At 41.2% G+C, this 27,787-nt stretch overlaps 1 protein-coding gene across 1 annotated transcript in view; it reads left to right on the top strand.

Moving 5' to 3' along the window:
- Nucleotides 1-6,119: 6,119 nt before the first annotated feature.
- The window catches only part of VSTM4 (V-set and transmembrane domain containing 4), a 31,713-nt gene continuing 10,045 nt past the window's right edge, over nucleotides 6,120-27,787 (top strand). The window contains exons 1-7 of the mRNA XM_041415571.1: nucleotides 6,120-6,242; nucleotides 11,435-11,833; nucleotides 15,430-15,498; nucleotides 16,277-16,384; nucleotides 18,900-18,933; nucleotides 24,209-24,321; nucleotides 25,154-25,215. Of these exons, the coding sequence (XP_041271505.1) occupies nucleotides 6,188-6,242; nucleotides 11,435-11,833; nucleotides 15,430-15,498; nucleotides 16,277-16,384; nucleotides 18,900-18,933; nucleotides 24,209-24,321; nucleotides 25,154-25,215 (840 nt within the window). The 5' untranslated portion in view covers nucleotides 6,120-6,187. The remainder of the gene's footprint in view (nucleotides 6,243-11,434; nucleotides 11,834-15,429; nucleotides 15,499-16,276; nucleotides 16,385-18,899; nucleotides 18,934-24,208; nucleotides 24,322-25,153; nucleotides 25,216-27,787) is intronic.

Genomic DNA, 27,787 nt, shown 5'->3' with positions numbered 1-27,787 from the left:
GGATGCATCCAAACTTATGGTATATGCAGCATGTGAGATTGGCTTCTTTCTCTGCAAAGAATCTTTTAACAAGTGGCACCTGAACTTCTGTACTTTGAAAAAGACCAGATAACATATTTCTTTTGCTCCTTATTTTTACCTTTAAAGGAAAGAAGATGAAGAACACAATATTCAGTACCTGACAGCTACATGAAAGAGATGCCATTTAATGTGCTACAGCATTTGCCTGTTTTCCACTTAGATGCAGTACTGAGGAACATATGTCCTCGTCTACAACATGAAAGACATTCTATCCTAAAATACCCAGTATTTGAAGGACATGAAACAAATATTTTGTTTATTCAAAGCTGGGTCAAAAATTCTTCAGAGAGATCATCTTAGAAACACAAGTGAGGTAACTTTTTGAGCAGTTCACAGACCTACTGGATGTTTGGATAAATACTTTTCCATTATTTCACTGCTCAGCAGGAAACACAACCACTTTTCTCATTCATAAGTCCTCCTGGAGCTTAGAGGTCAAAGTTTGACCTCAAAGTACTCAAACCTATATAGCACACAAAATTTGACTGAAGTTCCGTGATTAAACTATCTCTGATAAAGATTTTTACTGGAAGAATTCCTTATGAAACAGTAGGCTTTTACTTCTGTTTTTAAGTTTAAAGAATCTGTTTTAAAATTAGCAGCCGCCAAAGTGTAGCGACACCACTCCTGACAACACAGCAAAAGTGCAGCACATCTTCCAGGGACATTCCTGAGGTTAGGGAAGGATTCCCTGCTTTTCTGACAACAAACTGTGCTGTGCGTATGTGCGTGGGTATTTTGTTTTCAGCTTGGAATGTTTTAAAAAACTCAAAACTCAGAGTCACAGAGTCACAATTTATTATCCAAATAAGAAATTTGGTCAAGGATTTATTATCCTTAAGAAAAGCAGAAACAGAAGAAACTCTTGGTGGACATGGTAGAAAATGGAGAGCAGAGGGCAAGAGTCTATCTATGTCCAAGGAGGACAAAGTAGGTCAAATACAAAATGTTGTTATTCCTTGGGATGTGAAGACCTTAAATGTTTTTTTTCTGTGGTGTGTTCAAGAATTCAGTATTTCTACTAAATGAGACAACATACAGAAAGTGTAAAGCAGTCTCAAAAAAAAAAAAAAACAAACCCCAAGGCTAGAAGAGCTCCTTAGATCTCATTTAGTTCAACATTCTTCCCTTTAATTCACCTTCACCCAAATCTTGCATTCCACAACCATTCAATTCTCCGCTTGGACACTACTTCAATTTTTCTTAATCCAGATCACTGGGTAAGGGCAGATCAGAAATACCAGGAACGGAGAAGGGATGCATTTCTTGTAGTATTTCCGGTTTCTGAACAGAAGCAGGTAAGTCAAAAGAATTTATGTGGAAGCATTTATTCTTAAGATACATCAAGGTTAAATGTGCTACTTTGGAAAACTTATTGAAGAGATGTTTGAAAACTTAAGACAATAAATCCAAGCATAAGCCAACAAATCTGAGACAAGTACACTACACCTTCTGACTTCAGTTTACTGGTTTTGTAGTGTGACTTGCCAAGAGCCATGTAGCAGCTCTTTGACCATCCCTATTTGAGTACAGCGATTGTTTCATGACCAGCTTCACCTTAAAATGTTCTCCCTCCCATCACACTTTATTCCATCAGAAACCACATCTGGCACCATGAGAGCAACACCTCCACCCTGTCCACAGAGGGGGGATGGACTGGAAAAACTTTGTCTCCTCAGCCCAGAACTAAATGACAGAAGAGAACATTGAGTGGTTGGGTCTGATCACTGAGGCTCTGAGACACATCTTGCTGAGACAGCACATGCTGCAAACCATACAAAGCTGGAAAAGTCTCCTGGGAACACAATAATGTGTGTTTGCTGTGCCCTTAAGTATTTGTTTATTCCAGCCACAGTCAGAAAAAGGGCACTGAACCAGAAGGATAACTGCTTTGTCTCAGTAGAGTCATCCTTACATCAGTCAGTCCCTTAGAAAATGGCAAGAGAGAGAGACAAATTATGGACACAAAGTCCATATAAAATATGGTGCCTACACAGGTTGTAGTCTGTACACAGACTGAATTCCATGAAGCATGAGACTTCACAGATAAACCATATCCTGTGGTCTTTCAGAGAGACTTGTGCTTCCTCAAACCTGTCTGCAATACTTATTTGGGGAGAAAGGCAAGGGAGAACAGGTGACAGCACAGTGCATTGTCAGGGCAACTCTCTCTGACTGTGTGGTTCTGGAGTCTGCACCCCCTCTGAGCTGAGCAGAGGGGGATCAGCAGGCTCACAGGGGCTAGCTTGAAGTCCTGTCAGTAGTGTCTTAACTGGGACAGGTGCCCAAGGACAATGCATGGCCAGAGCATACCAATGCACTGAAAAGCCTTTGAAATCTATCTTAACATGACATTTGCTCACCGACTGCCACAAATAAGGCCACCTAAAACTGACATTTTAATATTTTTGGAGAATAGAACTGGAGCATCAATGGACTTTTTAATAGTTCCCAAATTACACTGCCACCTACCACTGTATGAAGTTGACACTGTTATATACAACTACATGAAACTGGAACTGTGTCTTTGTACACAACAATCACAGTAAGACTCTTCAACTCTTGCACACACCTGACTATGCAGGAAGTACATATGACAGTCTCTAAACACTCTTGCAAAACACCTACAAGTCTCATTTTTTCTCAGGATTAGCAGTGCCCTGAAAATTGGAATGATCAAACTTGAAGCAAAAGCTAAGAAAAATATACTAAATCCCCTGTGCTTTCATGCAGTCCCAGACATAATCATAAAAATAATAACAAAAGCAAGTTCCCTGTACCAAAACAAAATGTGCTCTTATTTGAAGAAAGAGAAAATGAAAAATATATTACAGCATCATAGTAAGGATTTCACCTTTCCATGAAAGTGGCTGCACAACAGACTCTCCCCAGATACATCAGTATCATTCATTCAAAACCCTGAAAGAAAAAAGGAAAAGCGAATGGAAGAAGGACACTTTACACGTGGGGGGAAAGGAAATCTGCAGTTAACAACATCACACTACCTATTTTGATATTTTCCAATCAGTCAGAAATAAATGGCCACAAGAAAAATATGATCAAAGCCCCAAACACTGTGTAAACCTTGCACGGTGTTCAGAGACATAAAAGGCATGATGCCTACAATTTGGAAGCTCTTACATAGTGTTTTTTCTGTTGACAAGGAGCTGGGTTCACAAAATATCATTTTTCATGAGCTGGTCCAGAAAATAGCCATAGAATAACATGGGCAGAACCACATTGTTCAGAAGTTCTGGATTGCTACAGTAACTTGACCCATTAAAGGAATAGGAAAATTTGGATACAGATCCAAATACCCTCCATGCTTGGCAACATTGAATCAGTTTGGATTTTATCAGTCTTTAATCACTGAACATTCATTTTTAATTAGGAATCCTTGGGCCATGGGAGCTTCCAACTGCTGGACTCTGAAAAAGACCTGTCCATAACTCATGTCTCTGAAGGCAGGCTCCAGACAGGCAGAGACCATCTTTGCATGCTGCCTGCATGAGGTGTGGAAGGGTGATGAGCTGTAGTTTCCTTGCCCTGAAAGATGGTGGCCAGGTGAAAGATGAAAATTTCAGAGAGAGAGTTTATTGCTGCAGGTGGGGAGCAAACTCCCATACATTCCTCAGAACAAGTATAGCTCTCCTTAACAGCCCACCCCAGCCCACCAACACATGGTGAGAGCTGCAGCCCTGAGAAAGCCTTTTTTCCATGCTAGAGCCCAGCCAAAGCAGCCCAGTGTGAGTTGCAGTGGATGCCTCTGTGTCCCTCTGTCACGCTGCAACACTACTATAAGGGCAAGGCACAATCCTGCTCACAGGAATCCTGAAGCACGTTCTGGAGACAGATTTGGGAATGCAAGTAAGACCTTTCAAAGCAAGAAGGCAGGTTAAGAACAGCCAGAGAGGAAGGACAGGACAGCAAAAGCCAAGAGGCTGTGGTTACCTCTCCTGACAGATGTGACTTTGCAGAGAGGCAAAGGGGATTTGCACAGCAGGTCTCACCCCAAGCGACTAAAGCTGATATTTCAATAACACTGCCCCAGGGAGAGAGGGGCTCCAGGCTCTGCAAACAGTCAGTCTGTGCTGTGTCAGCTGCACTGGAGTGCTGATTAGGCACTTTTCTTCTCAGAGCAGACCCATTCAGCAGGAAACGAGGCCACATACGTGCTGCCAGAGCTGAGAAAGCCATATCCTGCGGGTCAGAGGCTCCACTCGCGTGCGTCAGCATGCTTCCAGAGCTGCAAAGGGAGGTGCACTGTCTTACAGAGAGAGCTGTGCACCCAGCCTGCGGGAGAAAAAGGGAATTGTGCTGCTTGTTCATTTGGCCTTTGGGATTTTTGGTGCATGGGTAAACTGTGATGGCATCAGGTAAGAGACATCAAAAATCTTGAGAAAACACTTTACATAAGCAGAAACATCTCAGCACCAGATGTCCATCCAGCCTAATATCTTCTCTGAAGCAACAGCAAGAAGTAGATGCTTTGGAAGGGTATGCAAAATCAGCCATCCCTGGTTTCCTCTCTATTAAGAGTCCAAGGACATCCTGAAAAGGAGTTTCCATCAGGACCATCAAACTACATAATTGCTGTTGAATATTTCTGGTGAATTTGTCTGTTTGTTTTTGAATTAGCTTATCTCTTTGATAGGATTTCCCTTTGCTGTGTTAAAAGAGTAGATTTGAATCTACAAATTTTAATTACCTCCCCAGGCAGTATAAATTTTAAAAACTGCTTCTGCTTCCTCAAGTCTGATGATTGTGCATAATCCAGACCTGTCACTCTCTTGTGAGAAGTGTTTGCTGTATGGACACCAAAGTCTCTCCCTAGAGGAAACAAATTTCGTGATTTTAAAGGCAGTTTTCAATCTCACAAGGATCAGATTTAGCAGACGCTAAATTATCTGTGTTGCTTAAAAGCAGACATGTATTATCCTGTCTAAGCGATTACTAGGAGAGGGGTGGAGCAGCTAAATCAGAACTAATTGCCCTATCCAGGGAAGCAGGAATGCCAATGTGCTTGTATCATCCATACTTCATGCAACCTGAATATATAACCCATCATACTTGCTGGCAGAAGTATTAAATCCATATCTGGGGAGATTTGCAGGCTTTCAAGTGATAAACACTTCAAAGGAGCACAGGGGAGAGGAAGGAATGGACTGCAAGGTGCCAGCTTCCCTTGTCTGTTCTGGCCTAGCACTGTAGTACCATTTGTGAAAACAAGGACATTAACCTTAGGGCAATTGCACCTTAAGCTACTATATCAGTTAATTCAGGATGGTTTTGGAGACATTGATTGTCAGTGGTTGGTAGGTGCTGTTACAGCAGGGGGCAAACACCAGAGCACAGTATCCAATGTCCTGGCACAGGTGTCCTAAAGGCTTGCAGTGTCCATCCCCATGCCCGCTGATGGGCTACTCCTGCCTGCCAGACCTCCTTGTCCCCAGGCTGCCACCACCTGAACTCGGGGAATGGGAAATAATGTTAACTAGAAGTGCCAGGGAGTGGTGGTCCTGCTCCAGTATGGAATGGGATGAGTGGAATGGGCATGAGGGCCTGCAAAATTGCCAACACTCCTAGGAAAATGGAGAGGACACCTAATACAGCCTTCCTCATCCCAGCAATCTACCCCACAGCCTCCAGCTGTTTATGCCTCACCTGCTCGTACAGAGGTTTTCTGTACTTAGGGAGGGAGGGATTTCCTCATTCTTCCTCGACACAGACCCGTGTCCTTTGGGCAAGGGGTGTGTGTGCAGAGAGGATCGCGGAGGCCAGAGATGGAGCATCCCTGTCTAGCCCTAATGCCGCCCTACAGGCACGGTGTGGACAGAAACCACAGGGAAAGGGGGCGAGAAATAGCGGAGACTTGAAGGGGCAGGACGCTGGGAAGCGCAGAGGAGTTGGGAGGGAAGGAAGAAAACGGGGAAAAAAAAAAAGAAGAAGGGAAAAAAAAAAAAAAAAAAAAGGAGGAGAAAGGGGAGGAGATGAAAAGCAAGGGGAGAAGGGAGGACCGCGCGGGGAGGAGGCGAGAGGCCGGGGAGGAGAGGAGGGAGGCAGCTCGGCAGAGGGGGACGGGACGGGAGCCGGCGCCCCGCGGGCCATGCGCCTCCTGGCTACGGCGCTGGCCGCCCTGCTGGCCACGGCCTCGGCCCCAGGTAAGCGCCCAGAGGGGCCCGACCCCTCTCCTCGGCCCGGCGGGACCCGGCCCCGCCTCGGGCAGCCCCGCTCGGCTCCCCGCAGCGGGCGGGGCGGCGGCAGCGCCGCTCGGGCGGCGGCGGGAGCGGGGGTCCCCGGCCGCGGAGCCCTCCGCCCGCCCGGCTCTACCCCGGCACGCTGCCGCTTCCCCGGGCTCCCGGCAGCCGCGCTTCTTCGCAGACATCGGATCCTGTTCAGGAAAGAAAGCCCTCTCCATGCAAGTTCATGGAAATGGGCCGTCTTCTGTGCCAGGCAAAGCCGAAGCAAAGGGAGATTCGGCGTTGTTTTTTTCTACAGGTGCCCTGATCCTGTTGGCATCAGGTGGGAATGGAGCCTGTAGGTCACTTAGAAAAAGTGCCCTCCCTTTCAGACCCTTCATGCCTCTAGAAACAAAGGTATATTGGACAGCGTTGTGTGTCCTGAAGCTGCAGAACAGAGTCTGGGTCTGAACTTCCAGGTGCAGTGAGCCCAGAGGGGTGGGGAAGCCTTGCTCGTTCAAGGCTAATGGAAGACTTGAATTTGAACTGCACTGCAGAAGGGCAGGAGGTGGTGGAGGCAGAGGTTTGGTTCAAGTCCATCTTTAGTCAATGCAGAAGTTTTCTCTGAGGGGGAGCTTCTGACTTGTGAAACTTGCTGACAGATCTGTTCAACTGAAAACTGCTGGTTGTTTTTTGGTGCTCTTGCTAGCCAGCTCCTAATTATTTTCATTTAAAGAAAGAGCTTTGCTTCTCCTTGTCTCATCTGCTCTTTTTAATTGCAAAGAAATCAAACGAAAGCAGGCTTTGACAGTAGCATAGCTTCACTGAACAAACTACAGCACAGATAAAAGCCATCCCATATGCTTCTGGTCATGCAAAGCTGAGATCAGAAGGTAACCACCACCAGTCCCCCATCTGTCTGTCCTTGCAGCACTGGAGGCTGGGTTGTAGATTCTGCCCATGGCAGAATTCTGCTGCAGATTCTGCCCCACGGAGGAAGAAAGAGAGGCCTGTATACAGCACTAAACCTGGATTGTGAGCAGCTGTGCGCAGGAACAGCTCCACTCCTATCTCAGCTGAAGTAACTGGGGTTCTCCCCCAAAACCACAGCCATGCTGAAATTTACACCACATGTAAGGACCCACTGGCCACTGTAAATCCTCTTGCACTGTTCCAGCGCAGACAGAGGGGAGTGGCCCTGGCATAAACAAGCTTCTGGGTGCTAGAATATAGTTTGGTACTCCTCACAGTGCTGTTAAAGTGTTTTGCTGTGTAATATGGCAGACAGCACAGTCCAAATCTAGCTAATTCTTGGACTTGAACTGGTGTAAGCAGAAGTGGATTATTTTCAAAGTGGGATTTTTTTTAAAACAGAGCTTAGGCAGCAGTCACCTTTCCTGGGTCCCTGCAGGGTGCTGAGAAATGCTGGTGGAACATACCAGAGAAGCAAATAGCTAAAATGGTGGGATGGGAGCAACTAAGCCAGCTCATTGCAAAAAGAGGAGAAGTTTGACGGTTAAACACACTGCAAAGAAATCACCAAGTCTCTGACTCTCTCTCCTCCCCATTCTATAAATAATTTCCCTGTCCAAGCAGAAGCAAGACTGAAACTCTTGTGGTGAGCTCCACCTGAATGGCTACATCGTACTATAGTGGGAAGGCAGAAGAAGATAAACAGTGATCCCACACTTGAAACAGCAATCTGAAGTCTAGAAATTCAGTGCTATGTTGGCACACAAGCCTGCTCTTAAGTTGTGAAGTTTCCTGCTCTTGGCAAGGAGCCCATTACAAGGGTAAAACTCATGTTGGGGCTGACCAGTGCCTGCTAAAGACAGGAGGAACATGCCCACTAGTGTCTGAGAATCTTGAATGAGGGTTTTGCTTTCCACAAAATTCACTGTTCCTCCCCCAACAGCAGTAGGAGGATAAAGTCAAATGGACACTGTTTCTCTGCTTTATATAAAGCATCACCTGACCCTGTTCTACATGAGCTGATACCATGATAAAGGCAGCATGAGATTTCCAAAATTCTCCCCACTTGTGCAGCAGCACCAATGGGAGCCACAGAAGGAAGATAAGGAGATAGGTTCCCACTGATCAGAAACATAAAGGATGCAAAATTTGATATGTCCCTATAAAAAGGCATGTCCCCAAAGGAAAAGCAGAAGCATTAGGTATTAAATACCAATGTTTGTATGAGTCTAAACATTTAGAAAGGGATCAGAGTCTACATGTACAATGCTGCTTTATCTTCTCACAGAGGCATCCATCATCACCATATCTGACTTCCTCTGCATTTTCTCTTGGGTACTTCTTGGCACTGTGTTCTGCCTAGTTTGGAATTAAGCAATGATTTCATTTTATTTTTGCCTTTTATTTTGGGACTGTATTTCACAATTACTCCTAGCCAGCTTTTTCAAAAAAGAAATTCACATGTCAGGAAAATGACATAATTGTTTTTCTTCAGTTTTCATGACATGTTCATAATTTCAGTAGAGAAAAAGTCTGTGTTTTTCATTTACCCAAACTATACTTTTATAAATGATTTATTAAACATTTATTGCTGAAGTATATTTGAGGACACCAAAAAGTGTTCAAAATCTCAAAATTATTCCTTATTTACTAAGCAGCACAACCTTCAAATTTAATCTTTTTTGGATAGCAGAGACAGCCATTTACTGGCTTCCCTTCTGCTAGTAAAGCACCAAGGCTGGTAAGTCCAGAGAATAATAACTGAAGTTTCATGCCTGGAAAGCTTTTGGTGGGATTCAGCCTTAATTTTAAATTTCAACATCCTGTTCTACCTTTATGCTTCTACAATCCAAAATAACCTCTTTGGCATTTACGTGAATTGCAGACACAAACATAATGCATGAATAATTTTACCAGTAACCTCATCCATGCTTAGCTGTAGTTTCTCCAATAATTTTTTTAAAAAACCCAAACAGTTCTTTGTACAAAATATTTTCTCCTTCATAACAAAAAAAAAAAAAAAAAAAATCTACTTGGAAAAAAAATGCCATTCCGAAAAAAGTTCAAAAAAAAAAAAAAAAAAAAAGTCTACTTGGAATAAACATGCCATTCAGTAAAGAGTTTGATGGAAGTGGCACAAAATAATTATTTTTCGGAATTCTTATCAAACAGTTGCAATGCAACATTAATTTAGTGGATTTACTCTATGTAAGGTGATACAATTCACCACTTCATTTCACTGCTTCACTGGGGCTGTAAAACCAGTGTCTCTGTCTTCAAAACTCCTTCAGAAATAGAATGGAAATACTTTACTTGCTTATTTTGAAGATAAATATATGTTTGTGTTTCAGGAGCTGATGTCAGACAATAGTTGTTGCCAAAACACTCATCCCCTTTGTTAAAATGTTCCTTGCTGATGTGCTAGAAAAGTGTCCAGAAATGAAAAAAATCATTTTCCCAGAGTTGCAATTCTCATTAGTATTTGAGTACAGTACAGTATTCACATAACAGGAAGTTCACAGTTTAGAGGACATTTCATGCTTTGCAGAGTGCATTGCAGGGAGTGCTTGCTCACTGCTGGAATATGGCTCTCTCTCTGGTGGATGCCCTCAGACCAGTAGATTACACATCACAAGGCATTTAGGGAACACATTGCCACAACAGAGCATTGGTCAGAAATAGATCACTTTCTGCTATGACTAATCAAGACTTTCTTAACGTGCATCAGGAAGGAAATAAAATGAGTGTTGATTCCCATGCCTCAGAAAATCAGTCCAGTATAAATCCCTTAGGTCAGGACAGGGAAATCTTCCTCTTTTTAACAGCTATGGACACTTTTTTCTACCTTCACCTATTGTTAGATGTAAAGCAGAGAGACAAAGAACTTGTCTGAGTGGTGGTTTAGGATGAAGAACATTAAAGACAAGAATCAGAAATTAATGGATAATAATTTGTCCTGATATGATCTCATGTCATATTTTGTCATGAAAATACTGTCAGATTAACTTGAATTTGTAGTCAGAAAAACTAGTCTGATGAATTTAACCCGGGTTTGAGATGACCATTTGATGATGACAAGGAGAACATTACTTAAAACAGAGGACATGGGGAACTGTAGGATACAGAGAGTTCAGTGGTCTTCCAGTGATAATCTAAGGAGCAGTATGATGTTTTGAAACAGTATGAACGTCTGCACAAATGATGTCCAAAAGAAGTAGACAGAAGCATGCACATTGAAATGCTGACCTTATTAAATCAGCATGAGAAGAGGACAGCACATAGGAAAAATTGAGGATGGGGTAACAGAAGTAGAGCAGAAGTTAGTACAGCAAAGTCACATACTTGGGGATTAGTAAGAATTTCTTTGATACACTGGTGACTGAACCACAAATGACAAAGAAGGGAAAGCACCCAAGTATGCTATTTATTTGTCACCTGACATAAAATCACATATGAAAGTGAACAAGGACAAGATAATTCTGGGATATAACAGGCAAGGTATATGCCAGTCAAATCTGAGAAGTACTGTGAGTATTCCACAGGATATTGGACAACTTTCCAGACACTGCCTGTAACTGCAGTCAATTACATTAAAAAAATAAATTAATTACAATCAAAATTTAAACTGTAACCAATGCAGAGAAGGGTTGTTAGGATGAATAGGGAAGACACTATTTTTTAGAGGAGACTAACAGAGCTTGTCTTCTTTAGCTCAACAAACCAAAGGCTGAGGCTAGATAATTGCTTTGTATATGGAGTCAGGAAGTAAGCTCTAGAGAAGAAAACACTATTTTAAGCTTAAAGCTGGCACAGGAACAAATGAGCATAAACTGGTTATTGAAACCATTTAGCCTGGAAGTCCTGAGAAAGATGCAAGCTGTCAGAAGAGCTGGTCACAGAGCAGTTTCCAAAGCTGTTAAAAGACTGATAAAACATTACGTGAAGTTGGTCCTGTGACAGTAGCAAGGTCTCCATGTCAGCTCTAGGTTATTGATCAGTGAAAGAAAAAATGCTGGGGCAGGCTCGCTGAAGGAGAGCCTCATGCCATCCTTAACATTCACAGAGAGGCAGATGATGTCAGGTTCTACAAGGTCACTATATTACTGCACACTAAACAGATGCCATCCGTTTACCTGCTGTGGGCTTGCATGGTGCTGTTGTGCCAGTGTGAAGGATTCTCACCAACTTTTCTTTCCTTACAGATGTTTGTGAGGCTTTAAATGTAACGGTCTCTCCTGGACCAACAGTGCAATACTCCGAGGGGGATAATGCTACCCTTTACTGCCACATTTCTCAAAAGAGGAAGACAGACAATCTGCTGGCTGTGCGGTGGGTCTTCGCTGCATCACCTGCCCAGGAGCACCTGATGATCAAAATGACAAAGTTTGGCTCTGTCCAGTATTATGGAAATTATACTCACCATTTTCACAAGCAAAGACTTCATCTTCTTAAAGAGAAACATGGAACTATGTACAAATTTCTTATTTTAAGCCTCCAGCAAACAGATCAAGGACATTATATATGCAAAGTACAGGAAATTGGCAAACACAGAAATAAGTGGACAGCATGGTCAAATGGTACAGCAGCTACTGAAGTAAGAGGTGAGAGATTACTGATTTCAAGTCTATAACTTCTTGTCCTGTGATCCCTTATTTTTCTTGTAAATTCACCCATAAGACATTTGAATTTATATTATTTTTGATATATTATTTTAGATTATATTTAGATTATTTTTGAGTGTAATCTGTGGATAGGAGAAGAAAACCTAATACTCAGCTTACGCTTTGCCTCTGTCTTAGTGTTGCCCTTGGTCTTAGTTCTAGCCTAGCAGCAGTTGGTAAGTAGCACTTTTACTATCACTTCAATACTATTGTTTACACCACTTCCAGCCAGAAAGCAGAGCTAGAAAAACAATGGCCAGCTTGCTGGTATTGAACTTTGGATAAAATGACCAGCAACAAGTGGCAGATGTAAGCCAAACTGAAAACAAGCCTTCCCTTTGGGATGGATTAGCTCAAATCTTAAGTCGCCACATCCACACTTTCAGAGATGGGTGAAGTTGGATTTCGAGAACAGATTCCTTTGAAGCGGTAGTTTTGTTTAGCAGCTGTGCCATCAGTGCTAGCTGGCAAACTACCCCCTGCTTGTGTCTCTATAAACAGAAAAATTGGTATCTCACAACTTTAACGATAATGCCAGAAAGCAGCGTCGAGTGTTTCCTCATTCACTTTATGATGTAAGATCCTAAATGCCTGTAGTAGAAATATACGGATTTGTCAGGACATCTTGGAGATGGAATGACATTTTCCAAGTAAATGGCAGCAGAAGAAAAAGCAATATAAAATATTGCCACCCACCTGTCATACTCCTCCTCACAAAGGGATACTCCATGTCTTTCATAGCTTCTCAGGCTATTGCTAATTATAACACTGAAACCTCTCATTACTTTTCATAGCTAAACTATGGAGTTCAGATCAATGGAATTTTTCAGTCCAGTCCTTAAATAATATTTCTACCCAGATTTCTAGTATGAGTAATCAGAATAGGGATTTGAGACCTCATGCCTTCATCATTTTCACACTGTCTGCTCAGCTGTATTGCTGCTCTCCCAAAGCAGAGCAGGAAACCTGAGACAAGGGAGGAAGGCTGGCCAGCCTGTAGAGAGTTTTTGACACCCTGTGGGGATCTGAGGCAAACACCACAACCATCCTGGCCCCTTAAAACCGTGTTTATTCTAAATCTAGATTGAAGATACCAAAAGATATATGAAATGTTGCATATCTTTAAATGTCATAGCAACTGTTTTACCACTTAAAGCCTCTTGACTGGAAGCAAAGGACCACCTTTGCTAGCATTTGCCTAATGCACCCTGAGTGTACAGTACTTGCTGTGCTTGAGAGGGAAGGTAGCTCTTTTCCAAGTACTGATAAAGTTTCCAGTTTTCCCAACAGTAACACTTGGGCTTTTCAAGGAAATGTTATTCCAAACGCATTTTGTATTTTATATTATGATCAGTTACACTTTTTATTGCAAAGGGATTTATTTATATTACAGTTAGACCCAGGATACAGCAAAAGGAGCAATACAAATTGCCTGAAGCATTTGGATACTTAAGTTGTACTGCTTGTGCTTTATCAAATAAGGTAGCAGTGTTCCACCACATCACAGTTGCTGTGTTGCCTAACATTTTGTTCCAGTAATGCATCTGCAGTTATGCCCAAATTCAAAATAGTGTCTTTATGCTAAAGCCCTAGACAAATTTCTTAAAACTTTGAACATCAAGCAGAGGCAGAAATAGAACAGTCCCTTTTTTTAAAAGATGTATTCACACAGAAAGAAGAGATTATTGTGCAAGATGCAGATTTCCAGGGGGAAAAGAAAAGGATAATTCTACTTCTTCAAAATGTAACTCGCTCTTGAAGCAAGTTGACAGCTGGATCTGTAGAATATACTGCTATTAATTTATATTCAAATGTTGTTATTTGCTATCAAGTTTGCTTGTGCAAATTTGTATAGGTCATTAATAAGTTGCAAATACATTTTGTTACAACACATAAATTTGTAGAAATACACATATTGGACTTACAGAAAAACAATTGAGTTACAGGCTACAATTCCTTACCATGTAATGATGACATTTAAATTTTAGTTACATATCTGGTTTCTACTTTAGGGGCAAAATACATTTCCTTGGAAAAGAAGCCTTGTTGTGGAGATGGAGTCCTAACAGTTTTCTATTCCTGCACCTGTGTCAACTACAGCAACTCTGTAGTGTTTTCAGAACGTCCACCTGAAATTTGAACTATTGCAGTTTGCCCATTTCAGTGTTGTGAATACAAGACATCAGATAGCATTTATAAGAAGGCTATTGTTAAATCTGTTAGTAAAACAAAGAGAAATCCATGTTCCAGTGTTGCCAAGAAGTGCCTCCTAGTTCAGCCACACAATGTCTTCTAAGATAAGGTCAACCTTTCCTCCTTCCCCCATATTCTCATTAAAGGCATCTCTTCCTGGGCTTGCGTCATCAATGTCAGCCTAAAACCAAGTCAATTATAGTAGGGAATACACAAAAAAACTAGTTTATCAGAGACAAAAAAAAAAAAAAAAAGGTTCTTCTACTCCCTTCCTATCAGAAAAATCAAAATAATCAATATTCTTCTCAGAACAGTATTCAGCACCCCAAAAACATCATTTACAGTTAGGCAATCCCTCATGATACTGCACATCTCTTAGGAAGAGCAAGACATGTTCCAAATGGTTTACAATTCAAGAGAAGAGACTACTTGTAGGAGGACAAACATAGAAAATTAGGCGGTCCAACTATAATCCTGCTGGCATGGACAACAAAAACAAGTAGATGATCACAACAGTCTGTCTTGTTGGGAAGCTTATTTATCAGAATTTCCCATAGAAGAAAGTCTGACTTCTTAAATATTAGTTACATGTGGCATTTTCTAACAGTAAAAATGTTTCAAGATACAAGAATGCAAGATTATTTTTTTCCCAAAATGAACAAAAGCCCTTTTCTCAGGGAAGTTATCCTGAAATATTTGCCAAAAATCTACATATGTGATGCTTTCATGTAACAGATGAGTAATTTGTTACAATATTCAGGACAAGCTTCCCATTAGATTTCACTAGTCCTGACAGTTGTATAACCATTGATCTAGCCTCACCCTTCACATACATGCAGGGCACTCCTTAATGAACTCCCTTGCCAATAAAATACTTGTTCTCTAATGATTTGCCACATGAAGCTCTCTTGGAGATTCAGACCTCACTGGCAATCTGGAGGACATTACCAGACTCCCATTTCATTGCAGTGATTGCTAGAGAAAGAAATAACACAGAATTGGCCTAAGTGATGTCATCTAATCTGATATCATAAAAAATATCAGCATGCATAAACAATCTGGCTGAGGAGAGCAGGGAGGGTTTTGAACAACATTTCAGCAGTCAGAGCATTTGGATTCTGGTTTTGGGATGTACAGCTGTTATGATATTGGCAGTCATCCATCCTCCTGAAACAGAGAGGACAATGCTGTGACAATTCTGAACTGTTTCATCAGAAGACAATTAGACAAAGCAAGATCTTGGGACACTGAAGTCTAAGGCAGAATACATTTACTTCAAAAAGTTAAAACTTTTTATGTCACAAATTTTTCAATTTTTGTCGTGTCTTGTTTGTTTTTTTCAGTGATTTCATCAAGATCTTCTGATCATCCCACTTCCAAGAAAAATCATGAAGCTTGGAAGTTTTTTGAAGGTAAAGATACATATGACTGTTCCTGTGTTTATACATTATGTTAGTTTAGTCCAATGAACAGGATAACTAAAGTGCCCCAAATCCAGACCAACTTTGCTAGTTCCTGTGCAAACTCAGCCTTGCCTGAGAAATCATCCCACAAAGTACAGGAGGTACTGGACAAAAGAGAATGGAAGAGTCCAGCTTCAGTTTCTTGTATATCTGTTATGGCCAATGGGAAAATAACCACTGGAAATATGTTACAACACCTGAGTAAAAGCCATGAGGGGACACTAAGGCTGTATTTTGAAAAAGAAAAAAATAATCATGCAGAAATTTCAAGCCAGTGCTGCCAGCAGAAGCAATTGTAGGCTTTCTTCCTTCTTCCTCAGCCACTCAGCACTCTCCCCACTGCCACTTTTCTTGTTTCATTGTTTGTGTTTGTTTTTTTATTTTATTACACAAAAAAAAATTACAGCTGTTTGAGCTGGGAAATAACCCAACTGAAGTCCTTTTGGGTTTTGAGTTTTTGCTCAAAAAATCTCCCAACTATTCTTTTGTTTGCTCCTGAAAGTCGCAACTCATAAGTGCAGTTATGCCTATTTGCATTTATGCAGACTTCAACCAAATTTCAAACTGAGCAGGATATTATAGGAAAGTTTCAAGAGGGTTAAACTACTTCTGATCTATTACCCTAAATCTATTGGACCAGAGTCTGTTTAGATCTTGTAACTTTTTTCCTGTCCCATCATCAAGAAGCACCAGATGCAGCACTGACCATCATATGTTTGGGTTTCAGATCTCTACGTGTATGCAGTGTTCGTGTGCTCCATAGGAATCATCAGTGTCCTCCTTTTCACACTTGTCATTCTCTGCCAGTCCCTTCTGAACAAGAGGAGATCCACAGGTGAGTGAAATGCCATTCTTGATCACTGCAAAGCCTTTGCCAAAAAGGGGGGCAAGGGGAGTGGAAAAGAGAATGCAGAGAAAGCAGGAAAAATAAATATTTCCTTGCCTTGACTGTAATTTTAATTAAAATTGGTAGGAAGAGAAAAATTCTGCCAGTCAAATTAGAACATAGGCATTTTCTTCCCTTTAAATAGGGAGGAAATAAAACTAAATTTGCTTTGGACTTTTCAAAAATCTTCTACCTTTGCACGAACATAAGTTGGAAGTAGTTGGAACTTCTTTCAGAGGAGACCAAGTGCTGAATCATTAAGTTGCATTCTGACCAGAAACTAAAATTTTGCATGAGTCACATTTCTCCAAAAATGTAGAGGGGTTTCAAAGCAATCTTAACTCTGTTCTATTTTATTCTCCTCTCTTGAGTAGCTGTCAATATTCTTGGGAGTTTGAGGGGTTTTATTAGCACTATCTCACTTGCAGTATTTTCTGAAACTAAAGCATCATTTCAACATTCAAATCTGTCTTTTCATAATAATATTTCAAGATCAAGGGTTACTGTGTCATCCTTGGCCTCAGAGAGGGTTTCTCAAAGAGGCTGCATCAAACCAGTGTTGTTGTAAACAGAAGTGCTATTTCAGATCTGTGGAGTAACCAGTGCAGGCTCTACTTTCATTTCAGTTTGAAAGTGGCTTATTTGGAGACCTCACACAAGCTGTAAGATGAGATACCAGCACACTTAGCAGCCACCACGTCAGAGGAGGTGTAAGGACCACCTCTGAACAGAAGCTTTCAGGAGGAGTCTGGTTAGTGAGTTGCTTTGTTAATGGCAGGACAGAATCATGACTTTGCTGCCTCTGCAGCCTACAGCGGTCCCACAAAGGAATGAGTGACTCAGATACACAAGTGAGAAGACATGTAAGCCAGAAATAGATGTATAGAGAAGCCCTTGCCTGACCACAAACACATTTCAGACTGTGGCTCCATCTTCCTGGTAGTGCACTCAGCGGGGTAACTCTGATTCTAACTGAGCCCAACAACTCTGCTTGCCAAGAGGAAGGAACAAGATCGATGTTATTCTTCTTACCCTGTTAAGTGATGACAAAGGTTTTATGCCAAGGGAGTACCCACACTTAAGTATGTTGGTCATGGTGAGTCACCCTGAAGCCACAAGCACTAGACTGATGTATCCCAGTTTTTCTTGAGCAGACATTGGGTTAGAATTTGATTTGTTTTGTCAATTTACTGCTGTGAGCATATAAGCAGCTTAAATGAAAAGGTCTATTTACATTGAACCAACACCAGCTAAATATTGAAATAATATACAATATAGAATAAGGATTTACAAAAGAGAAAAAGTAGGTTCTTCTGAGCTGCTAAAACCTATCTTTGCTACCCAGATATCTGAATATTTGCATGCTCAAAAACTTGTCAGCACTGTACATGAGCATTCCCTCACTCCTGGAGGATTGGGCCTACTGTTCTATACATTTAAAAAAGGTCTGACAGGTAGATGGAAGCACTGCCTTGACTGACTTAAACATTGTCCCTCTGTTAGTCCCAGCTCCTGGTGCTCTCAGCACCCATTTCCTTAGGACCAAAATGCATCTCCTGGGAGCTGTATAGCTCCCTTAGAATGGGAGAATTTAGCTAAGTCCAGATATGAAAACTTCCTGTAGAGAGGGGCAGGGTCATGTGCGTGCCCTGGTGTCTGCTTTTCGTGGTCCTTTAAAGAACAGGGAATGAGAAGGGAGGGGCATGTCTGTGTTGCATTCAGCTTCACATCATGACCCAGGGATGCACTCTCTCATCCTTTTGAGATATAAATTGGCAGTAGGCTGATCAGAAGAGCCAGAGTCTGTCCTTTAAGAGAGGCATAGAAGCCACAAAGCCACAAAAGAGCATCTTAATAACCCTGGCTCCTAAAAGGCTGCAGTGGGGGCAGCTGCCCTTGCTCAGGACTACTGACTCAAAGGAATCTGAAGAAGGATTTACACACCTCACACACACAGCTGTCAGAGACAGGATGGTGGCTGGACTGGACCTCTGATCTGATCCCAGAAGGGATCCCTTTGTGCCTGTGGCCACAATCTGACTTACATTAGGAACAGCCGTGGCTCCTGTGGGTGAATGGTTTATTTCAGGCTTCTGGAAATAAATACAGACACCACAAGGGAAATAAAAGTCTTCAAAGTAAAATTACTGGCCTGCTGTGCTTTTCCTTAGCAAGATGTCTTTTGGCTGGGCTGGCCACTGGAATGTGTGTTGCCCAGCATTTCCACAGCAAATTTTTGGTGTTGTTTAATACATTCCCCCTCTCCCCTATGTCTTCAAGTCAGACTGCATTTTAAAGCACAATACAATGATGTATGGTGACTGTCATTAGCTCTCCCAGTGTAACAACCTGGCAACTCCACCCTTTCAACAACACAGGTCTGTCTGCAGTGCTCATTTGAAACTCGTAAACTGTGTTGGTGTGAAGCCACATTTTCTTTCTTTTTTTTTCTTTTCTTTAACAGTGGAGCATTACCTGGTGAAATGCCCCCAGAACAGGTAGGAGATTACATATCTCTTTGCTCTAAACTGAGGTACCAGTTCTGGATTTGTTTTGCTGTGTGTGCTGAATCATAGGAGTAATGTTTTCAAAATGCTTATGGGAACATAAAGATTTGCAGATCCCTGACTCCTGAGTGTGCCTGCTGTGCATGACAAGGGAGAATCTGCCTGGGCTAGCTGTAGGTCCTGCAGGTGTTCCAGTGATATGTCTCTCCTTGATGCTCTGAATTGCGTTCTGAAGAAGCCTACTTTCATTCTGTGTGGGTTTCTAGGGTTCCCCAACACCTCATGGGATGGTAATGACTTAAACTGTCCCTGCACACAGACCAAATCGCAATGTTACCCAGCGATTCCCACACCCAGGGATGGAGTGGGGTTCAAAAGCAGATTTTCAAGGCCCACAGTCTGTTCCCAGCTGAAGAGTCCAAGTGACGGGAAGAATTCTTCTGCTGCAGTGTTAATCACTGTCCCTTTAAATACCAGCAGCTGCCAAAAGTTTTTTATGATGTGGCTATAAAACTGATTTCCATTGTATGATTTTCCTGATATGTATATTGGACTGGAGCTGCAGTAACAATATATAACAAACATTTTACAAACAAAAAAGATGAAAGAGAGATGTCTCATAACAACACAGAAAGACAGCTGTGTCCCAGTTTTCAGTGACAGAAACCATGTGTTTCTAGCCTTGCAGCTTAAATCCAATACCTCTTGGTATCACATACTGTTTCTCATAGTCTCTTTAGGCACTATGGGATTCAATGCCAAGTATAGCACACCCAAGATCCTCCAACAGTGTGATTTTTAGTGCATTCTCATGGAATTGTCGTGGTATTTAGTCTAACTGGCACTCAGATGGAAGTGAAATCAAAACAAAGCAGCACAGGGTTCAGGAGAGGCCAGTACAAATCAAAACTTTCACGTTATTTATGGACAGATCTTTGTTCTGTGACCTTGACCAGCCATTGCACCACCCAAATATTTAGAGACAGCTCAGCAGTTTTCATTTTTTCCTGGATGTTTTCGCTTTCCCCCTACTTTATTAACTGCTGGGACAGAATTTGAATTACAAAAGACAAACAAACAAAAAAGAATGAGGAGGGGGAGGAAATCAAAGTATACTGGTAGGGAACATAAAAAGAGAAGAAAAATGAGACCCAACTCAAACAATGGAGTATGGCAGTCAGATAAAAACACACACTACCAACCCTGGCTCTCTGGGAATAGATGATATAGCAGTGACACTGCTGCAAACACCAAACTTAGGGAGAAAACAAGCCAATGTGATTTCTTCACCATAAAACAGATTCTCTAGAAGTGAAAGAAATGCATGACTCTGTATGGATAAAAACATGGTTTCATGTATTTCAGTGTGACAAGTTATGCTAATGAGATCCTCGATCACACAAATGCATGCCTAAAGTGCACTGACTTTGGGGCTTTGAAATTAAATACCTATGAAAGCATTACCAGCATCATAATTATGTTTTACACTTGGTGCCATTTATTTTCCACCCTCTGCTCAAAACACAAACCATCACTGCCTTCGAACTCGTTGCTCTTCACCTGCAGATTCCTTGTCTTGGAACTTAATTCAACACACTTAGACCCAAAATCTACTGTCTAAATATCCATTAGGCCAAAATGATTAACTAATTGCATGAGATTCTTGTCATTAAAAATTACTACTGTGCAAAATTCAGCCTTGATTAGAGAAGCTCAACTCCAACTCCCTTAGTGATATTTCAAACACAGAGTAGAATCCACTTTCAAAATTACATTAATAGTCTGGTGTCTAAGAAAAGTCTGTATTCCCACTGCAGTAATACCTAAGCATCTTAAAATATTTTATGTCTTGACATCACAATGATGTTTTTGCTTTTAATTGGAATCTAAAGCACAGTGGGCTAAGTGATTTGCCCCAGGTCTTGCAAAATGGCCGTGGTAGAAAAGAAAATTAAATCCAGATTTCCTGAGCGTAGCAAAGCAAATGTTTAGGTTTTGGTTTGCTACTTGACCAATAACAAATTAAGGAAAAAAATGAGTTGACCAAAACTCATTTCTTTGCCACATTTTAAAAATAACAACCTAAATAAAATAGTACAGTTATTTTTAGTTTCCAAACCACCTAATTCTGTTTTCTGGTATTTTCTTTAAATACACTTCTTCATATTATTTTCCTTGGTTTTGGCAGTTTTCAGATCCAGAAACCCTCAGGAGGTGAAGCTTTGAAAGCAGGAACATTTTTTTCTGTCTTTCATATTTGTGTTGGCCTGAACTCTCTAGTCCTTCAGTTACTGCCCTTCTGGAGATAAATAATTGGAGGTAAAGAAAGTGTTTTCCTCAGAAAGCTGTCCATCTCAACACCTTGGTTCCACAGTGCCAATCTCACATTACAGGAGCATATTCTGCTGCACAGAACCAGAAACAAGAATCCAGGTATCCCTGGCACCTTTTCACACAGCTCTCCTACCTGGAAAATATCCAAGTAGCTTACCCAGTTCACTCAAGTGAATTTTTTGTCACCCCCCTGCAGACCTTTGACGAGAGAAAATAGCTGACTTAGATGACAACAAGAAGAGTTGCACATCCTAGACTCTAATAAGGATAGCAAAGCCAAAATTCAGTAGTTTTCCAGGTCTTGCAACAGCCATGACCTTCAGGGCAACTGCTGCCCCATTCCATGATTATTACACATCTTCCACAGGTTACTTCCCCAAGCACCTATATTATTCTTGCTCTTTAAAAACTCATTAGATCCTTCAAGAAATGCACAACATGACTTTGTTGAAATAGAAGCCTGGGGGCTGAAGAAGGAGCTGGTGATGAAAAACTAACTTTCCTTTTAGACATAGAACAAGACAAGCTCACAAAGAGGCAGTGTTTTGGGGCCAAGGAGTCTTTTCTGAGCCTCCTTGTTTGGTTTGAGGAGCTCATTTCTGTGACAGCAAGTATAGTTATTGTATCTCCCAGAATTGCTTAACCCTGTGTGGCCCTGGCATTCGAAAGAAATCTGCAAGTCTCAAAAACATTTCTTTGTAGCTTCACTTTTCTTGGCAAAGCAGGAATAATGACTAATGCAATGAATTGACACCAAGCTTTTTCATATATTGTGCTTAAAGAAGTTATGTCATAACAACAGCATCTTTAGGCTACACATCTGCCTTAATGACCTTGTATTATTAAAACCAAAAACATTTTAAAAAAAGCATTTGCACCTCCTTTTTGGTAGTCTTTCTTCTTGGTAGTTTGCTGTTTGTACAAAGAAGCCAGGCAGAAGAGTTTCATTTTCTGCTGGTTTTAAACCATTTAATCTTGATTTTGGTATAGAAACAAATGGCTGGTTTTGGCTAGGTTTATAGTAGAGCATGCAGACTTAGAAATTGTTTCACTCCAGCCCTCAGTTTACATAAAATATGATTTATTTGTAAATCATGAACATATTTTATTTTTTAAACACTTTTTAGAAAGTTTGGCAGCAAATCTATGTTTTTGACTGAGTACATGAAATAGAACTCAGGAAAACCAGCAAACCAGAGTATTTTTTGCAATTCACACAAGTATAAATCCAGAGTGATTTTACCAGTGGTAGTGACAATCATTTGAATTTACAACTGTGTCAAATGTGTCTGTAATTTTGTTGTTCTTGTGTGGGCAATAGCTGAGACATCTTAATTTTCATTAAGTCTTTTGCCCTGAATATTTGATTCCATTAATATAAAGAATATTTTATTCAGTTAATATAAAGAGAATGTTTCATTATGCAAAAGAATCTGGAGACCTTAGGAGAAATTATTTAAAATTCAGTGAAATAAGTATTATCAGTGTTACGACTATGGAGACCCTGGTTGTGTTCCGTGACATGGTGGAGCTCCCAGCATATTGTGGGAATCTATAAAATTAGAGGGTGTTGGGAAAGCTGCAAAAGACAAGTATTAGAGACAATAGAACTGTGATTAGAGCTAGTAGCTATAAGATTGGTCAGAAGAAAAATTATGTAAGAAGTAGAAAAGTGAGGACAAATAGAACAATGGTCTGTGTATTAATGCTTGGCTAGAATGACTTCCTAAGTTGCAGAAAAGCATATCTAGCAAGATATTAGGAAGTTCTAAGCTTAATAATGGAGCTCTGTACATTGTGTTTTAAAGCTTACAAGTATGTGTTGTATTTGAAATAAGCAAGCATTGTTTTAACCAAAAATACATGTAGTGGTTAGATAAAACTACTATCAATATACTTTTGAGAGAAAGGTCCCCACAACCACACTGCCCTAGCCTTCCCCAGGGTGAGCCCAGGGGCAGATGCAGCTGAGCAACCACTGCTTACCGAGTCACCTCCATCACTGTAGTCATCATAACTGAATGGTTTACACTCTCCTCGCATCCCAGCTGTGAGTTAAGTTTCCTTTCATTACCACTTGAGCCAGGACAATTTTATTCCCCTTTATCTGGAAGCAGGGAGCCCTTGCAGAGTCAGTTACCACAGCTCCGTGACCCACAGTGACAGGCACTGCAGCCTGACTGCAGATCTGAGCCTGAATGTTCAAAGCAGGGTTTGATTTCAGCCTTTTGGAGGTGATAAGTGTAAAAAATCCAGCAGATAGGAGTCTGTTTACAGCATAACTTGTATTCTTCCCTCAGAGCTAAGAGCACCTTTTCAGCGCAGATGTACTGGGGAATGTCTGAGTTAGAGAGTGGAGCACAGCTTCTTGTTTTATATTCCCTGGGCACACTGGCCCCCTTGAAGAAGCCAGATTTTGCAGATGTGGGTTTTTGAGCTGCCTGAAGACATGCTGCATGCTGTCCTAGTCCCTCAGCCAGTCTTAGCCCAGAATCTGCATCCCAGATTTTGCTTTTCCATACACTTCTCATGGGAGCTAATTTAACTATTGTAATCTGTCTGAGCCTCTGACCCTTGAGGGCAGGTGGGCAGAAGTTCACCGTAGGTGCAGCAGTGGGGTCATACATGCTTTTAAGGAATAGGTACTATGAAATGTGTCTTGTTTAAACCTGAGAGTTTGCATTTGCTATGCCAGGATGAGTGAGACTCTTTGAGTTTCTCAGCCATACTGTATGGCTGAAAGAATGCAAAACCCAGAGCATTTCCAACCCCCATAAGAGGTTTATAATTTTATACCCAGATCACATTCCAGGTTTTTGGGCACGGACTCCCACAAGTGGAAAGTGATGTGTTTGCATGAACTCACAGGGACAAACTTTCTTTCCCTCCACTGCCTTCATTTTTCCCTCACTTTTGGGCCTGTGCTTTGCAGCTCTGGAGAGACAGTTACCAGTGTGACAAGCATGTCTCCTCTACAGCCCAAGAAGGTAAAGAAAAAGAAGGAGAAAGAGAAACTGGAGCAGCCACCAGCCATCCCAGCAAAAGGTATGAAAATAGAGACACAGAAATATTTCAAATCCTGAGCACAACCATGGAGGGGCAGCAGGGTGGGACATCAGGAATCCTGCACTTTGCCACTGTTTCTGCATGTTCTTGCTCCCATCTGGGGGGGAAGAAATGCCCTGTACCTGCTGTGGGACAGGCTGTCACTTCCCTGCAGCTTTAGGCATTCTGAGATGCTACTCAGTGAGTCCAAGCAGGAGGTCTCAGCTGCCACTAGCTAGAGGAAAGAGACAAACCTCTGCAGCAGTATTCACCCTGCTCAAAGAGAAGACTAAAGTTAGGCAAGTGGAAATTACTTGTTGGGAGTATTCTGAGGGAAGCCAGCACACTGCACTCTTTAAAACTGCCCGTGTACTTGGGAAGTCAAGCAAACTGAGCAGAAAAAGACCAGCCTCTTGGGGATGTAATTTTCCAAGAGGATTTGCAACCCCAGGGTCAGTCTCACAAACTCTTAGGTGCACTTTCTGAGCTACGCTGCCAGTGCTAAGCCAGTGGGAGAGAAGAGGGAAAGGACCTGAAGATTTGCTGCACGTTAGGTCACAAATGATCAGTTCCCAGGAGGTAAATTGCTCTAGTGTTTGCATACAAACAGCATGTCTTGCATATCAGATTCTTTAATCTTATGAATTTTTCTAATTCAAAACATTCATTATGTTTCCTTGTAAAATACCTGAAATATGGTTAAACATATATATAAGTACATTTTGCTTCTAATTTGCTATTAATATATAATTTATAGATTGCTAATACATATACTAAAAATGACAGTGAATGATAATAATATGAAATGATCCCTTAATATTTATTTTTGTAGCTCCAATTGCCAATAACTTCCCGAAGCCCAAGCTCTTGAAACCTCAAAGAAAATTGATCCTGGTGAGTAATTTTCTATGACATAATTTGCTGTATACTCTCTCAATACAAATGCTGTAATGTTTCCAGAACTGTAGGTTTAGATGTTATAAATTGCCTTAAAAAATCATACGGGTCCTTTTTTTTAAGTAATAATTTTTCAAGTGATGAATTATCTTGGTTCTTTTCATTTTGAGCATTATGTTACACTGGATCATGTTTTCCAGCTTTCTAACAGTTGTCATGTTTACAAACTTGGCCTGTCCTTAAATGAAACCTGCTATTCATTCTCACGTGCCTCTAGCAGCTGGTGTTTTGGAAAAAATACCAGTTACTGACAAAATCATAACTGTACTGTTCACACTTCTTTTAAAACTTTTCAAGTGAGAAATGGGGAGCCTTATTCTGCACTTCATTGGTGTAAGTCAGAAGTGCCTTGAATTGCAGGAATAAGATGGATCGATATGGCTCATACTAAGGAAAAAACCTTCATATGATGGTTTCTCTTGGGTTTCCCAAACAAGTTTCTGTTTGAAAAATACCCTTGCAGATACATGCCAGATGAATCAGATGGATGGTGGGATGTTTCTCTGCTTTTGTAACAAAGCAGTGCCTGGAGAAGACATCCAGTGGTAATAGAGTGACAGAGTTTTATACCAACTCACTTCAGATGCCTGTAGCTGCTGTGGTCTGCTCTCTTCTCTGTGTAGGCAATAGGAAGAGGGATGAGTTAGAGTCAGAGCCTGATGCTCCTGGTAATTCAGACTACTGCTCTGAGTTGCCTTTTGGGAATCCTTTCTTCCTTCTCTGGCAATAGAGGGATCCCAGAGAGACCAACTTTCCATATTAGGCTAAGGTGGGTGCCTAAAATTATGCCACTGGAATAACTCAAATGCCATGTGATGGTTTCACTTTCAGGTGAGCTTAGAATTGGGAGCCTTCCCACCAATTGTCAGTAAATAACTTCTACTTTTTACAACCCTGGATACCTGGGCATAATGCCAGGTGACTTGAGAACAGCTCAGCTAATATCTTAGGCAATTTTACTGCTTGGGTATGGAGCTCGTTGTTCCTCTACTGATCCTGCTGGGATCACCACTTGGCCGGACTTTGTCATACCAGTCAGGCTGACAGAAGAAGAGGCAGAGTTTTAAAACTCCAAGAAAAAGGCCTTATGTTGACACGTGGCAGGCCAAAGCTATGCTAAGAGGACAAGGACACAGATGAGAATACTTGGCACCAGGGGTGACAGCCGCCCTTTGCCGTGCACCTGGAGTAAATCCCAGTGCCCGGGCACAGCAGTAATCAGGCAGTCTTCAGCCCTCTTAGGAAAAGCTCTCACCAGTTAAAGCACTCAGATGCTTCCTGCAGGTCATTAAAGCACATCAACACACACTGAACTTGAAGGAAGTCTGTTTCCAGATACTTTCTCTTTCTGAAATAATTCCAAGGATAGCCCTCAAATAGCTGTTGCTCTTCCCTTCCTCCTACACAACACCAGTCAAGGTCCAAACACTTTGGAGGTGAGCAGGAGTAAAGCCTTTTCAAACAACAAAATCAGCTTTGTCTCCCCTATGCCGACTGAGGATCCACATGCTGCATGCAGATAACAAACTGTTTTGATGCCTTGCTGCTGGAATTCGGTCAGGCAGCTGTTTCCATATGTTGCTCTCTTCGCTTTTGTATTTCATCTCAGAGTGCACCTGGAGAGATGCAGCAGCCCCCAGACAGTGCACAGCCTATGGGCATGAGTTAGTTTTAAGCTAAAAAGTGATGCAACAAATATGGGCTCACGTAGCACTAAAGTGCATTAAGGGACAAAGTAAACAAAGCCAAAGTCAGTCTATAAGGCACATTCAGAAGCTGAGCTGGGCACTTCCCAGAGCAGTTTCCCAAGTCTGTTCCTCTTGCCTTGTAACTTGTTTCTACAACACAGTTATCTATGTTTTGTCTCAGGAAAAAATAATCCATACTTTCTGCTTCTAAACTACTTTTTTTTTTTTCCAGTGAGGAAAATGAAACTAATTGAAGTTAAAGAAGTTTAAAGAAAGATGAAAAATACAGAAAATACAAAGAAAAAGACATATCAAACACATCTAAATGAAACTTTTTTTTTTTTTAAATTTTTAGTAAACTTGTATCCTCATTTTAATTCTCAAAAAATTCTCAGATTTTAAAATTTCCATCTGCTTTGGAGCAAAAAAATTGTCATCATCCTGCCAAATCTCTGCAGGATAAAATAACCTTTTCTTTCCAACTAATGATTGCACAGCTGGTGTCTACACTAGGTCTTTTTTCACTGATGGCACACTTACCACGTAATCGCTACTGCAAAGACAAACACAAATTGCTGAGTTTCTGGGCTACTTCTGAGTTTTTCCTGTGCAACCCAAGGAGGAGACTATATTGGGGCACCAGGAGAATATTCTACAAAACCTAAGCTAGCAAGTTAGAGTGTAAAGGAACATTACAAAATAATTCCAGTGTTTTGGGAAATTTTTTGTAATAGCCTAAATACCAGCAAAATTATTTCCAGAGGACATATGCTTTTGGTTTCTTGAAAGATGTTTATAATAAGCTAGAGAATTTCTTTTGT

The sequence above is a fragment of the Onychostruthus taczanowskii genome, unplaced genomic scaffold (assembly GCF_017590055.1).
Source record: "Onychostruthus taczanowskii isolate IOZ18803 unplaced genomic scaffold, ASM1759005v1 scaffold5, whole genome shotgun sequence".
Lineage (NCBI taxonomy): Eukaryota > Metazoa > Chordata > Aves > Passeriformes > Passeridae > Onychostruthus > Onychostruthus taczanowskii.
The sequence above is the reverse complement of the archived record's forward strand: the minus strand, read 5'-3'. Positions and strand labels throughout refer to the sequence as shown.